The sequence below is a fragment of the Protopterus annectens genome, chromosome 7.part1 (genome assembly GCF_019279795.1).
Source record: "Protopterus annectens isolate FY-2018-M chromosome 7.part1, PAN1.0, whole genome shotgun sequence".
Lineage (NCBI taxonomy): Eukaryota > Metazoa > Chordata > Ceratodontiformes > Protopteridae > Protopterus > Protopterus annectens.
Window position 1 is genome coordinate 380,274,641 of NC_056740.1, and position 16,957 is coordinate 380,291,597.

General features: G+C 42.8%; 1 protein-coding gene across 1 annotated transcript in view; it reads right to left on the reverse strand.

Moving 5' to 3' along the window:
* The window catches only part of MYO5C (myosin VC), a 1,763,334-nt gene that overhangs the window by 1,545,052 nt on the left and 201,325 nt on the right, over positions 1 to 16,957 (reverse strand). Inside the window, exon 4 of the mRNA XM_044078824.1 lies at positions 6,439 to 6,536. Coding sequence (XP_043934759.1) covers positions 6,439 to 6,536 — 98 coding nt within the window. The remainder of the gene's footprint in view (positions 1 to 6,438; positions 6,537 to 16,957) is intronic.

Sequence of the window (16,957 nt, forward strand, 5' to 3'; positions counted from 1 at the left end):
ATCCCCTTCCTACATTTGTCATTAGAGCCCTTCACTCTACTCCCAAACTCACAGCCTTAACGATGCACATAATCTCACTCACTTTCAAAAAGATACATTTCTGTACAGCTTAAAACTCCGTCAATGACATAAGTAAAAGGATCTCCCCATAGAAGATGCGGTTATATATTTCACAAAAACTTTACTCAATATCTTAAAGAACCTAGCCCCCCCCAAAACAAAACTAAAATTTACACCAGCCACATGGTGACAATATCTACAAAACTGTTAATGAAACAGTCAGAGCCTAGAAATCCTGGAACACAAACAAGTCACAAAGCAATCAACAGTTACATCACCAACTTAGAACACAAAATCTAACATAAAAATATACAAAAGAAATTACTATACTAACTTGCAGACCAAAAAACTACAAAACCAAAGGTATTCTGGACATCTATAAACCAAGTCCTCATACCTGGTCATGTCACCCAACCAGAACCAACAGTGCCTAACAAAACAAATGATAGTCACACTCTCTTGAATACCCACTTTATAAACCCAGTTACATCTTCTTCTCTTCTCTTCTGGCTGCTCCCGTTAGGGGTCGCCACAGAGGATCATCTGTTTCCATTTCTTCCTGTCCTCTGCATCTTGCTCTGTCACATCAACCACCTGCATGTCCTCTCTCACTACATCCATAAACCTTATCTTAGGCCTTCCTCTTTTCCTCTTACCTGGCAGCTCCATCCTTAGCATCCTTTTCCCAATATACCCAGCATCCCTCCTAACCACATGTCCAAACCAACGCAATCTTGCCTCTCTGGCTTGGTCTCCAAACCGTCCAACCTGAGATGATCCTCTAATATACTGATTCCTAATCATGTCCATCCTTGTCACACCCAGTGCAAATCTTAACATCTTTAATTCTGCCACATCCAGCTCTGACTCCTGCCTTTTTGTCAGTGCCACTGTCTCCAACCCATATAACATAGCTGGTCTCACTACCCTCTTGTAGACCTTCCCTTTCACTCTTACTGGTACCCATCTGTCACAAATCACTCCTGACACTCTTCTCCACCCATTCCACCCTGCCTGCACTCTCTTCCACACTCACCATTACTCTGAACTGTTGATCCCAAGTACTTAAAACTCATCCACCTTCACCAACTCTGCTCCCTGCATCCTCACCATTCCCTATCCTCCCTCTCATTCACACACATATATTCTGTCTTAGTCCTGCTGACCTTCATTCCTCTCCTCTCTAGAGCATATCTCCACCTCTCCAGTCTCCTCAACAAGGTCCCTACTCTCACTACATATCACAGTGTCATCAGCAAACATCACAGTTCACGGGGCCTCCTGTCTGGTCTCGGCTGTCAATCTGTCTTTCACCACTGCAAATAAGAAAGGGCTCAAAGCTGATCCTTGATGTAATCCCACCTCCACCTTAAATGCATCTGTCACTCCCACCGCAGACCTCACCGATGTCGCACTACCCTCGTACATATCCTGTATCATTCTTACATACTTCTCTGCCACTCCCAACTTCCTCATATAATACCACAACTCCTCTCTAGGCACCTTGTCATATGCTTTCTTGAAGTCCACAAATACACAATGCAACTCCTTCTGACCTTCTCTAGATTTCACCATCAACACCCTCAGAGCAAACATCACATCTGTAGTGCCCTTTCCTGGCATGAAACCATACTGCTGATCAATAATTGCCTCCCTTCTTAACCTAGCTTCCACTACTCTTTCCCATAACTTCAAGCTGTGACTGATCAAGTTTATCCCTCTGTAGTTACTATAACTATACACATCACCCTTATTCTTAAAGATAGTCACCAAAACACTTTTTCTCCACTCCTCAGGCATCCTCTGACTTTCCAAGATTTCATTAAACAATCTGGATAAAAGCTCCACTGCCATTTTTCCTAAGCACCTCCATGCTTCCACTGGTATGCCATCTGGGCCAACAGCCTTTCCATTTTTCATCCTCTTCATAGCTGTCCTTTACTTCCTCCTTGCTAATCTGTTTCCCTTCCTGATTCACTATCCCCATATCATCCAACCTTCTCACTCTCTCATTCTCTTCATTCATCAGCCCCTCAAAGTACTCTTTCCATCTGCTCAACACACTCTCCTCGCTTGTGAGCATGTTTCCCTCACTATCCTTTATCACCCTTACCTGCTGCACATCTTTCCCAGCTCAGTCCCTCTGTCTAGCCAAACGGTACAGGTCCCTTTGTCCATCTTTAGTGTCCAACCTTTCACACAACTCTCCATATGCCTTATCCTTAGCCTTTGCCACCTCTCTCTTTGCCATGTGCCTCATCTCCTTATACTCATGTCTATTTTCTTCATCTCTTTGACAATCCCACTTCTTCTTCACCAGCCTCTTCCTCTGCATACTCTTCTGTACTTCCTCATTCCACCAGCAGGTCTCCTTGACCTCCTTCCTCTGTCCAGATGTCACACAAAGCTTCCACCATTTAATCCTTGGCACTCCTCATCCTCTTCTTGATCACCGTCATCCTACAGACCACCATTCTATGCTGCCTAACTATACTTTCCCTTGTCACCTCTATACAGTCTCCAATCTCCTTCAGACTGGCCCTCCTGCATAGGATATAATCACCCTGTGTGCATCTTCCTCCACTATTGTACGTCACCCTATGCTCCTCCCTCTTCTTAAAATGCATACTCTCCACAGCCATGTCCATGCTTTCCGCAAAATCCACTGTTATCTGACCTTCTGCATTCCTCTACTTAACACCATACCTACCCATTACTGCCTCATTCCCTCTGTTCCCTTCACCAACATGCCCATTGAAATCCACTCCAATCACCAGTCTCTCACCCTTGGGTACACTCACTACCACTTCATCCAACTCACTCCAAAATTTTTCTTTGTCATTCATCGTACATCCAACTTGCGAAGTGTATGCACTAACAACATACATCATTACACCATCAATTTCCGGCTTCATAAACATCACTCTATTTGACACTCTTTTCACCTCCAAAACACTCTTGGCATACTGTTCCCTCAGGATAACACCTACCCCATTTCACCTGCCATCTACACCATGATAGAACAATTTGAACCCATCTCCTATACACCAGGCCCAACTCCCCTTCCATCTGGTCTCTTGCATACACAATATATCAACATTCCTTCTCTCAATCATATCAGCTAGCTCTCTCTCTATACCAGTCATACTGTCAACATTCAAAGTACCTACCCTCACTAATACACTCCTAACCTTCCTCCTCTCTTCCTGCCTTTGGGCATGCCTTCCCCCTCTTCTGCTCCTTCGGCCAACAGTAGCCCAATTTCTGCCAGCACCCTGTTGGCTAACAGTACTGGTGGCAGTCGTTGTTAACCCGGGCCTCGACCAATCTGGTATGGAAATTTGTATTGTTGTCTGCATATGTCATTCGGTGAGGTTTTACACTTGATGCCTTTCCTGACTTAACCTTCCCCATTTATTCGGGCTTGGGACCAGCACAAAGAAATGCACTGGCTTGTGCATCCCAGTTACATCGCTAATCAGAAAGCAAGCACCTACCACTGACCAGAACAGTAACACCTCTAATCCAAAATCCTTCAAACTTCAATCAGTCTCCACCTCTACTATAAAAAAATTATATCAAAACTAAAATCCATTACCCTCGTACAGTACAGTTGTGTACACTTACCATAAGTGTAGATGTTCGAGTGTATTCACTGTTGCAGTCATCACATTACGGTTATCCCTGCCAGGGTAGCCCTCGGCTGGCCCAAATACCAGAGACTTAGTATTTCTGCGTTGGTTGATGACACTTGAGGACTGACATCAGGTTGTCAGTAGTATAAAGTAAGGCAGACGACACAATTACATCAGTTTTTCTTGCCCTAACCTGTCAGGAGCCCCCAAAGTAGGAGGCCAGGTTCTGGTGGAAGAACCCCACCAGTGGAAAATAAATACCAATATGTCCCTTGTAAGGAAAGGAGAACAAGGAAGAATGGTAATAAAAGGAGAAAGAGAATAATGGGGATGGAGGGAGGGAAACCAGGACTGCAACAATGAAAATGGTAACATTTCTCTGATGCCTTCTTCTATGCCACTGTGACTGCTCTCATAGAATGTCTGTTAGCCAACCAATATTCCTTCTTATCCAAGATTGTCTTTTGTATCTCCCACTTCTTCCTGCACTCTTTTCTTCTGATCACTTCTTAAACTTTACATTCCACCACCAGCTTTCATTTATCTAGCTTATTTCCATACCTGGTTTGGCCTCACATTTGGTCTATAGTCTTCACTTGTGCCATTTTGAAAAGCTGACACTCTTTTTCATCTCCACCTATTTCCTCTTCTTCGTGAGATGCTACAGCCTTGAGTACTTCCTCAAACTCCTGTGCTTTCACTCCAGTTAACTTCTAGGTCTTCAACCTAATCTCTACTGACTTCTGACAATCATTTGCAGGTGTCTGTGGCCACCAGTGATTTATGCTGTGGCTGACAGCTTCATTGGTTATGACTTTGCAATCTCTGACTCTACCTCAGCGATCTTTTCTTACTAGAAGAGCATCTACCCGAGTTGCATGTTGACCACTCTTGTAAGCAGTCTTACCACTCTCTCTCTTGGAGAACTGTGCCTCAGCCACCATAAAGCCATTTCCAGACAGAAGTCTAGAATGGCGTCTCCCTTACTCCTGTTGCCACACCCAAATGGACCAGGCAGTACTCATATCCTGTCATTCTGTCCCAATATGAACATTCAGGTCCCACATTAGCAACACCAACTGATTTTCTCTGCTTTACCATGTAGGTCCTGCAACTGCTGACCATATGCACTCTTTTCTCACCATCACAGCCTTGCTGTGGGACATAGGCTAACACTATGGATAGTGCCATATCTTTACACTGGAGTTTGAGTGACCGGAGTCTGTCTATAATTTTGATGACATTCATCAGTCTAATCAGAAGACTCTCTCTCATCACAACTCTCAAATCATTTTCTAATCTGCCTCCACACCCCCAAGTAGTAGACTCTGTATCCCAAGCCAAATGACTTTATTGCACTGCCAGTCCATCTTGTCTACTAGCTACACAGAATGTCCATTCTCCTAATGGTAACCTCAGCAAACCCATATTCACTTTAGCAATCCGTTGTTTATGTTTGCCTTTCAACAGAGCTGTCCCAGGATACCTGGGCAGCTAGAAACTTATCAGCCAGTAGCTTACTGACCCAGGGCTATCTGAGCTTCACAGAAGCACACAAAGTCCAACAGGCATGGAGAGGGCCTTCTCACCATTAGCATGTGTCCTTGGAGTAGGTTAGAGTAGGCTGGGTTGTCAACCCACTTAGAAATGGTAATAGGTTTATTGTCAATATTAATTGGCATGACCAAATCATCACCTAGAGTAATTTTTAAACTACTGAGTGGCTAGCCTTGATACAGTGTTCATTATGTCATCTGTGTTCTTCTATACAGAGGATACCATGCACAACAGTTGATGCCTAAAGCAGTTTGTCAACACAACTCTTACAATAGGCACCATCAGAAGTCTACATTCTTTTGTGTGCAATCTGTTGGCATACCTCTCAAGTCTGACTGGGAATGTTGGGTTTAAGCCCAGTACCTTCCATCCTTGAGACAGAAACAGGTTTTTGAGAGGAACCCCTCAAAAATACAGAGAGAACATGCAAATGCCACACAGAGAATGACCAGGAAGTCAGGATCAAACACTGTACTTTTGTCTGTGAGGTAAAGATCTTATCCAATATGACAAACATATCCAAGTTGTAAGAAAAAATCCTGCAAAAATAACTACTCCAACTTACCTTCCCACTACACATACAAAACCTTAGCATGACTCACACTGTACGACTTGTACAAATAAGCAGTATTCCAACTGGTGAAAGTTGCAAGGGACTAAAGGTAACTTATTTCTTTCCTGTCTTTCATCTTTTAATTTTAGCTTCATTTCTTTGTTAAACTAAGTGATCTTTCTTGGACCATTTAAAGCCACAATTTGGTGTAGCCAGTTTAGTGTAGGCAATCAAGTAGCATGGTTTTGGAGGTGAGAAGAAACCATAGAACTTGGAGGAGTTCCAAGGAGACACAATCAGAATAAAAAAAAAACAGCCCAGACAGTGAGAAGAACTGATCACAAGATCCTGGAGATATGACAGAAAGATCTTAATACCAAACCACTGTGGTGTTTCTGTTGTTTCTTTTCTGAGACCCACAAGACTGCTTCTACATGTAAGTACGTGCATAATTTGTGAGATACTTTGCAATGAAAAAAATGCATTTTGTTGCAACTCTATCGGTCATATAGTTTTAACTTTTGACTACAGAATTAAAACATTTAATAAGTATTTTCAGCCTCATAAATTACATATATAAATGAGTTATGTAAATAGAAGGTTAGTACAGCTGTGATGGTAATTAGTACTTACTCAAATGGCAATTTGTCATCATTTGGCTTTATGCATCTTACATAATGAGGTGTGGTAGCATTGAGAGTTTCCATTAGTAGATACAAGGATCCTCGAAACTTAACAAAAAAAAAAAAAAATTAGCAGACACCCAACGGTTACATACACCAGCTCACCAACAAGTTGTTTCCAGGCTTGAAGGACAGCACAGCTAAGTTTTTTTAAGTGCAAGTTAAAAAATGTAAATATTTATTTTACATGTTTTTATTTTCTTACCATTTTAGGAATTGTAGACAAAAATTCAGTTGAAGCACTTTAAGTAAATAAACTATCATATCATGAATAAAAGTATACATGACAAATGCTTTCCACAAGTGAACACATTATAACTAGTCATCTTTTAACTAAGCTGTGTTTTATATTTCATGTGACTGTAATGCTTTATGTGTTGAAGAGGGACACACACACACACACACACACACACACACACACACACACACACACACACACACACACACACACACACACACACACACACACACACACACACACACACACACACACACACACACACACACACACACCTTCCCTCATGGAAGCAGGTTAAACTTTAAAATACATATCTTGCTCAGCAAACAGGCTTTACATTCAAAACTAAGTTACCGGAGTGAGATGTTCAGTATTTAGACCTTCAGCTGCACTCTACCAGCAAACAATACTATGTTAATAACGATGTTTAAATAGGCTGTGAAAAATTCTTGTATTCATGATTATCAAGCTTTTCCCAGCACTGTAACTGCCTTAAATTAATCCTTATCAAATTAACTGTTTGTGACAAAGTGTGCAGATTGACACGAGCTTGGTGTGTGTTGGGGTGTTTTCAAGATTCTACTGCAAACCTGGCCAAGAATTACCAGAAAAACCTGACCAGTTTTAATTAGCACTGATCTCCTGACAAGCTATACAGGTCAAAACCCTCAGGGAAAAAACTGCTTACAATGCTGTGTAAGAATTTACTGCACTACGCTAGAGGCCAAGAAATCACTTTCTAATACTGGATGGACAAGTTAACTTATTTTTGTTTCACTTCAATCAGCACCAAAGGACAACAAAAAGACTAACTACACATTCTGTCATTCTCGCCTACACAATGAAAGGGATAATAACCACTGTCAGTCAGACTGCCCACATTTTGCATTGCACAGTAAACATCCCCTCAGAACCGTAACCACAACCTGCACTGAAATGTTATGTCAGCTACATCCTGCAATACTTATTTTAGACAACTATGTCATTGCAACATTCTGAGAAGTGGTCTATGTATGCTCTCCTTCTGGAGACCTGTTCCAATACCATTTACAAGTTAAAGATAACAAAATAGTACACCACACTTCAATCTACATCTAGCTAGTATTTCCAAAAGTGACTACAGACTGCCAACAACAAAAACTGATCCCATAGTTAGGGATCTGGGAACCTAAGTCAACAATGAACAGTCCTTTTTTAACCACATATCCAATGTCATAAGGAAGTTCTTTCTTCAGAACACATCTTATATGTAAAAATACTGATCCAGATCCAGGGATGCAACTGTTCCACTTTACTAGGCACTTGTTAGGCCGATCATTGAGTAGATCTCCCCTTTCAGAATGCAACTGCCCAAACACTTGTCAGAACTGGAATGACCATGATGCTTTGTCAGTAAAAAAAAATCCAAGGTCTAAATCATAAAAAACTAGGCAGACCATCTCAAAGCCTTGTCCATCTTCTCAATATCGTACAGACTACTGTGAGGTGACCTCTGACCTGCATACACAGCATCAACAGATACTATTCTGTTACATTTATTACACATTCATAAAGTCCAATGGTATCATACACACCCATTCAAAGGATCTCAATCTCTTTTGAAAAATAAACAGAATATGTTGGAAGGATACATTTACATCACAGAGAATACCACTTCTGTGGAACAATCTTCCACTCAACATAAAGTAAAGTACATCTCTTGTTCTAGTCAAACGTAATTAGAATGAATGGATTAATAATGATAACTTCACTTCCAGTTTAGCACCCCTGTCCCTCATGAATACAGAAAGTATGCAAATGCCCCAACACATCCATCTTTGGCCTATCTCTGGGCTATTTATATGCAAAATATAAAGGCTAAAACTAACAAGGGAATGTAAGGCTAGGCTTATTAAGATTCTCACAGATCAATAGCTTAGTAAGTATCTATGAACCTATAAAATTGTAGGATGTTCTCTTTTATAGAGCATGGAGGGTCCTCTGGTCAGTTTATCAGTAGGCAGCGTCACTTGGCTTTCTGCAGAGGGACGTACTTAAGACTCCATATTCATATTTCTCTGTGTCTGCAACAGGAAGTGGCTCACTACTGCCATATATTTGTAGTGCAATCCTCCTGTGTTACAATATTCACTTGTGCATGCTGTTTCAGAATACTTACACAGTGGTTTCTACTCATCACAAGTTTTCCAATGATCTTTAAAAGAGTTAAGTAAAACAACTGGCTAATGGACATTCTTGCAGACTAGAAGAAAACAGTGGTAAATGTTGCTCAGAATTGCATTAATTAATTGCTACTGAAGATTTAAACTAATGACCTACACTGCTCTTGAAGAAAAATGGTGAGTGCTGTTCTGTAATTAGGCACTAGTGGTGGTGCTGCGGTAGCGTTGTCGCCTCACAGTAAGACACTGTCCGGTTTGATTCTCAGCTAGAGCATCTTCTGTGTGAAGACATGCGTGAATACGTTGAAGGTTGTGCATCAGGGCTGGTAACACGGCACGTACAAATCAACTACCAATCATTAGCGGACCAGAGTACCGGTGTGGCGACCCCTAACTGGGAAAAGCCGAAAGACACAACAAGGCTCTAAGCTCTGACATTAATAAAGTGTGAAGGGTACTTGCGTATTATCGCAACCCGTCTTTGTAATAATATGGCTTGCTTCCCGGTGTGTGACTGTAACCATAAATGTATGCAGAATCACACAGAGAATGTTATCTGTAAAAAAAAAAAAAAAAAAAAAAAAAAAAAAAAAAAAAAAATTTGTTGATTCAATTATTATTAAACACACACCACAGAGCATAACACTGTGGGGGGCCAACACTGCTGCTTCGCAACCAACTTCCAGAGTCAGCCACTATTTTTTTTCATACTGCACTGCGTGCTGCTCCAGGTCCGTTCAATTTGCAGGACAGTGGACAGGCATGAGAGGTTAAGGTTACACTGTAGTCAAATCAAATCATGAAGGATAAAGACTTATTTGTCCATAATCCATAAATTGTCAGGAATTATCAAAAGAAGAAAAGCTTAGGCAAATGGGGTACATCTGTGTGAGTGTAGACAGCACTGGCTGCACTGGAACCAGTGGACAGCCTTGCCAAGCGACTACAGAAGCGCCATGCGCCAGTAAAGAAAAGAAAAAATAGTTTGTGTTTTTTTTGTTTAGATATTCTCCCAGAAAAAAAACAAGAGTGGTAAAGAAAACACACACTTTTTTTTTTTCCAACAAACAGATTTACAAAACGGGAAGCAAGCATTAAGCAAGCAAGCTGCATTATCGCAAAAATCTGGTTGTGATAATACTAAGTACCGTGTGAAGTCTACTGTCTTACTTCTCATTTTTTTATTGAAGTTTTCTTCTAGTCTGCAAGAATGTCCATTAGCTCCCTAGTCACAACCAATCAACCTATACATTCCTCTAAGGTGCAAGAAAGTACAGTTGTGTACACTTACCATAAATGTAGATGTTCGAGTGTATTCACTGTTGCAGTCATTACATTTGGGAAATCTGCTGGCAGGTTGCCCTCAGTCGGCCTGAATAACAATGTCTTGGGTCCTGCATCGGTTGCTGTCTCCTCTTCCATGACATCAGGTCATCAGGGGTATAAAACATGCAGCTGATGCCATTTTATTCAGTTTTTCTTGCCCCAAATGTCAGGTGCCCCCCAAACGGGGAGCGCATATATATATATATATATATATATATATATATATATATATAAACAGAAATATATGTAAATGTATTTTTAGCAACATAAACTTTGCCTTCATCGCCGCAAAGGCTTTAGTATATAGTGAAGGAAAGAAAAGGTATAGAAAAAGTACAGTTTTGTACCTACCATAAATGTAGATGTTCGAGTGCTAATACAGCTGCAGTAATCACAGATGGGTTCTCTGCCGCCAGGCGAGTCCTCGGTCGGCCGAATTCCAAAGTCTAGGTCTGGCGTCGGTTGTTGTCGCTTTCTTTCCTGACGTCAGTGAGGCAGGGGTATATAAGACACAGCCAAAGCAATTTTCTTCAGTCTTTCTTGCCCCAGATGTCAGGTGCCCCCAGAAGGAAGGCAATACATAAATTATATTTATATACATGCAATGCAATATAATCAAAAATCAGTAGTTGCAAGCAAATATACCATAGAAGGATAACCCAATCAGGTTGTATGAAGAGGGGTTAGGCCCTTGTATTAGCACTCGAACATCTACATTTATGGTAGGTACAAAACTGTACTATGTTCATCATGCATACAGCTGCAGTAATCACAGATGGGTAGAATCCCAAAGCTACGCACAGGGTGGTAGGCACTAGGTGGAACTGGGATGAGCCAGAATGCCCTGAAACACAGCAGTGGCAAAGCCTGCTCTAGTTTTGGAATATAAAGGCAGGTGGTAGTGTTTTGTGAAAGTATGCACAGAACTCCAAGTGGCTGCCTCCAAAATATCTTTGGTAGGAACTCCTCTGAGGAAGGCTGTAGAGGTAGCTGTGGCCCTGGTGGAGTGGGATCTGATGCCTGTAGGGACAGATTTTCCATGATAGGAGTAACAAAACCGTATGCAGTGGCCTATCCATTTTGAAATTGTCTGTTTGGTAACTGGCTTCCCTTGAGCTCCTACAGCATAGGACACAAAAAGTTGTTCTGATTTCCTGAATGGCTTTGTTCTGTCCAAATAATAACGTAGCTGTCTATGGATGTCTAAGGAGTGTAGCAGCCTTTCCCCTTTGTTTTGAGGATTGAGGTAAAAGGTAGGTAAGTGTATGGCTTGACTTAAAGCTACCCTGGATACCACTTTAGGCATAAATGAAGGGTTGGTTCGAAGGGAAACCCTGTCCTGATGGAAGATGAGAAAGGGCTGCACAGCCATGAGGGCTTGTAGTTCCGAAACCCTACGAGCTGAGGTAATGGCCAGAAGGAAGGCTGTTTTCCAGGACAAATATTGCAAATCTGTTGAGGCAGCTGGTTCAAAGGGAGGCAATGTTAATTTTTCTAGAATGTAATTAAGATCCCAGGCTGGCATTGGTTGTTTCCTTGGTGGTCTTATATTCTTAGCCCCTCTGAGGAACTGTCTTAAGAGTGGGTGAGAGAATAAGGGTGGATCAGTGTTGAATTCTGCAGAAATGGCTGAGGCATGGATTTTTATGGAGGAAAATGAAAGTCCACTCTTCAGCAGCTCAGCTAGATACTGTAATACCTGAGGCAAATTCAGTTTTCTAGGGTCTTGGCCTTTTTTCTCATTCCAAGAGCAAAACCATTTCCATTTTGCGGAGTAAGCCTTTCTAGTAGATGGCTTCTGGCCTCCAAAATGACATCCTGCACCTCTTTGGGGAGTAGGGTCTGTTGTGGTGTTAAGGAATTTTCCATGCAGCGAGATTGAGTGTTTTCAGCTGACTGTGAAGAGTTTTGTAGCTGTGCTGAGTCAGCAGAAGAGGCATTAGAGGTAGGGACCAGGGAGGAGTATGTGTTAGGCTCCTCAGGAGTGGGTTCCAGTGTTGTCTTGGCCAGTTTGGAGCAATCAGTATCATCTACGGTCTGTCTGCTCTTGCTTTCAAGAGTACCTTGGGCAGAAGAGGCAGAGGTGGGAAAGCGTAAACTGTCCATGCTGTCCAAATGAATGAAAGGGCGTCCACTCTCCAGGCCTTTGGATGAAAGGTCCTTGAACAGAACTTTTCCAATTGATGATTCCTGTGGGAGGCGAAGAGATCTATGTCTGGCCTCCCCCACGCTTGGATTATCTTTGTAAACACTTGAGGATGCAACTTCCATTCGTGTGGATCTGTCATATTTCTGCTTAGATTGTCTGCCAGCGTGTTTTCCAAGCCTGGCAAGTACTGAGCCTGAAGTTCGATTTGCCATTCCAGAGCCAAGTTCCAAAGTGTCATGGCTAGTCTGCACAGGGGGTATGAATGTGTTCCTCCTTGTTTGTTTATGTACCACATTACTGTGGTGTTGTCTGTTCTTATCAATAATTGTCCTGGATGCAGGAGGTCCTTGAAAGCTGTAATTGCATTTATCACTGCTAGCATTTCCTTCTGATTGATGTGAAGGTGCTTTTCCTTTTGGGACCATTTGCCCTGAATGCACCTGTCTGTCATGTGCGCCCCCCAGGCATAATCTGAGGCGTCTGTTGTGATGACTTGATTTGCTTGAGGCTTGCAGAATGGGAGACCTGTGTTTGTTTGACATGCTTGGGCCCACCATAGAAATTCCTTTTGCAAACATGGAATTATTGGTATTATTGTTTTCAAACTGTGGCTGTGTTGAGACCATAGGTTTTTTAGGTACCATTGAAGTTTCCTCATATGCAACTTTGCACATGGGATTAAAAGAATGCAAGATGCCATGAAGCCCAGAGCCTGTAGGATTTTCCCTTGCAGTAAGCCTGGTACAATTTGCTAGTATTTTGAAGTACTGAGTTAGTTGCCCCTGTTTTTCTGGCGTAAGATAGGCCATCTGGGTGTTTGTGTCCAAGTTGGCACCCAGGAAAGTTATTTTCTGAGATGGTGTTAGCCTGGATTTCTCTTTGTTGACTGTGTATCCCAGGGAATTCAGTAACCGTGTTACATAAGCCAGATGTTCCAGAAGTATGTGCTTGCTGTCCGCTTGGATCAAGCAGTCATCCAAATAAGGGTAAATTTGTATCCCTTGAAGTCTGCAGTAGGCAATTACTGATGCCAGGCATTTCGTGAATACTCTGGGTGCAGTAGATAAGCCAAAGGGCAATGCAGAGAATTGATAGTGAATTGAACCTGCAAGAAATCTGAGGTATCTTCTGCAGCTTTGTCTGATTGGGACATGCAGGTATGCCTCCTTGAGGTCCAATGTTACCAGCCAAAACTCCTTGCCCAGCATGGGAAGAAGCTGCTGTAATGTGAGCATCTTGAATTTTGGTACGAGTAAGAATGTGTTTAGGATGGATAAGTCCAAAATGGGTCTCCAGTCGGTTCCTTTCCTTGGTACCAGAAATAGCCTGGAATAAAAAACCTTGACCTTGTTCGTGAGTAGGTACCTCTTGAATAGCTTTCATGTCTATGAGCTTTGAAATTTGTAGTTGTGCCTCTGCCCTTTGATTGTGTGGCAGGTTTGGCATGCCTCTCATTCTTGGAAGAGTGTGAAAATGAAATCTGTAGCCTCTGTTTATAACGTCCAGGATCCATTTGTCTGTTGTGACAATATGCCAATTTCTTATAAATAATGCCAGCTTTCCTCCCAAGGGTGCTGCCAGCTGAGACTTGCTTGGCATGGAAAGGAGGAAGTCATTGGGTTTGTTTCCTGTACTGTTGTGCACTGTCTTCGCCACCTCTTGGTGCTGGAGTTTGCCATTGCCTGCCTCTATATGATCCTTGTGATTGTCCTCTGCCCCTTGTGCGCCTGTATCTACCTCTTTGGGGCTTGTCCGTGGCTGGAAAGGACCAGTTTTTAAAAGGCCAATTTCTGCTAAAATGTGGTGGTTGAACCTGTAGAAAAGCTTTGACAGTTTGCATAGATTTGGCTTTTTCTTCCATTTTCCGTAGTATCTTCTCAGCATTAGTACCAAATAGTACATCCTTTTGTAAAGGAGCATCTAGTAGTTTAGCTTTCACATGATCAGGCAAGATTTGTTCCCTAAGCCAGGCATGTCTACGAATGACTGATCCTGTAACAGCAGCTCTACTTGAGGCCTCTAGGGCATCATAGCCACATTGTAAGGTGTGTTTACCCACTTGTTCTGCACTATGCATCATATCCTGCAACTCCTTCAAATCTGGTTGTTCAGGTTGAGACATTTTATTTCTTAATTGTGATAACAGCAACTGCTGATATTTAAACATATGAAACTGACAATTTAAGGCCCTCATGGCTACGGTGGACGAGGTATACACCTTTTTCCCCACCTTTCTAAGGATCTAGACTCTCTTTCGGAAGGTAGTGGATTCTTAGCAGTAGAGGCCTTCATTCCCTTGGGGCCTTGGGAAATGGTTTCAGGGTCAGCATTATGGCTTTTGTAAAGAAATTGGTGGGAGTTAGGAACTCTGTAGTACCTATCAGGCTTGACTGGGGCAGGAGGCAGGGAATCCGGATTAAGGCAAGCCTCCGAATAAACATCATCAAGTATGTCCAAGACAGGAGGTATTGCCAGAGGTCTGTGTTGAGGTAACAAAAGAAATTCCCTAAGTCTTTTCTTGGAATCAGAAAAATCTTGGCCTTCCCAATGGAAGTGTTCCCTCAAGATGTGCAAGGTTTCCCCAAAAGAAAAATCCTCTGGAGGAGATACAGAAGGAATGGACTGCTCTGCATCAGAATCTTCAAAAGGGGACTAAGAGTGTTCCTCCACATCAGAATGTTCTGAAAAAATGGAGCCCTGATCAGAAGAGGGAGAATCTTCCTCCACTCTGGGTCTCTTGTCTGGAGAGGGTTGGGAACCCCTGATGAGAGTAATTAAATCTTCAGCCATTTTAAGCATCTGCTTTTTAGGCATGGGGCCTGGAGATGGGCCCTGTGCAACAGGCCTCTTGGGATGCCTGGCTGATTTGGACTTAGTAAAGGCCTTAATGGAAAAGGAAGATGAGGGTCTAAAGACACCATGGGTGGAGGTGGACCTGTCCACATTAGGAGGCTCAACGCTCACAGTGGCTTCGGTGGTTGTAGTCTGGGTATGGGCCGAGGTACCTGCGGTCTCGGTTACAGAAGACACTGCCAAAGAAGTGTCGTCGGTAGTCAGGGACTGCATAGGTGTCTCGCTGAGAACCTGGACCACGTGTAGCTGGTTTTGGCATGGTGTCGGTGGAGACCGTGGGCCTCGCGTGTCAGTCCTTGTCCTTGCGTTTTTTGGACAAAACGGTAGTCGGAGTCTCCGACAACATTTTATAATCAAAGGCTTTACCAAAAATGTGTTGGGTGAACTCCGCCCGACGCTTAATAGTGAGTTTATTGAAAGAAGCGCAAAAGCGGCAGCCCGAGACGTCGTGGTCTGGGCCTAAATAAGGTATGCAGAGGGAATGGAAATCCTTATCCGGTATTTGCTTCCCACAAGAAATACAATTGTTAACTTTTTCTGACATCGGTCTGAGGCAAGAAAGGTTTCCACAACGGGGTACTTAGCTTTAAAGAAGACTTCGGTTTCCAATTTTTCGTAAATTCAGGAGCTGGCCGACCGGCACTTGCAAACTGCTTCTGCTTCGGGCACCGTGCGGCAAAAAAGACTGAAGAAAATGGCGTTGGCTGTGTCTTATATACCCCTGCCTCACTGACGTCAGGAAAGAAAGCGACAACAACCGACGCCGGACCTAGACTTTGGAATTCGGCCGACCGAGGACCCGCCTGGCGGCAGAGAACCCATCTGTGATTACTGCAGCTGTATGCACGATGAACATGGGGATGGCGGGTGGGTAACCTGGACTGCAACAGTGAATACACTCGAACATCTGCATTTATGGTAAGTGTACACAAATGTGCTATGTTCTTCATGTTTCACTGTTGCAGTCATTACATTTGGGTAGAATCCCAAAGCTATAGATGGGAGGAAGGAGCTAAACAGCATTAACAGAGATTATAAGGCCCTGCAGAACTGCAGTGTCAAAGTCTGCCCTGGATTTGGAGAAGAGAGGCAAATGATAATGTTTTGTGAAGGTATGAACAGAGCTACAAGTAGCAGCCTCAAAAATGTCTTTGGTTGGAACCCCTCTGAGAAACGCTGCTGAGGTAGAGGCAGCCCTGTTGGAATGAGATATGATCCCCTTGGGCACAGGTTTACCATGGTGCAGGTAGCAGAAATTAATGCAGTGGCTTATTCACTTAGAAATAGTCTGCTTTGATATAGCCTTCCCTCTGACCCTGCAGCAAATGCTACCAGTAGTTGCTCAGACTTTCTTAGAGATATGGTCCTGTTCAAGTAGAATCTTAGTTGACTGTGTACATCCAATGAATGCAGAATCCACTCCCCCTTGTTCTGCGGATTTGGGTAAAAAGTTGGCAGGTGAATTGCCTGGTTAAGAGCCACACTGGATACCCCCTTAGGCATAAAAGAAGGACTGGTCCTGAGGGACACCCTGTCTGAGTAAAATGTAATAAAAGGCTCCACAGCGATGAGAGCCTGCAGTTCTGAAACCCTTCTTGCTGAAGTGACTGCCAAGAGAAAAACTCTTTTCCACGATAGAAATTTTATATCCGCAGTAGCTGCTGGTTCAAAAGGAGGCAGGGTGAGTTTTTTCCAGCACAAAATTGAGGTCCCATACAGGAGTTGTGATCTTCTGAGAGGC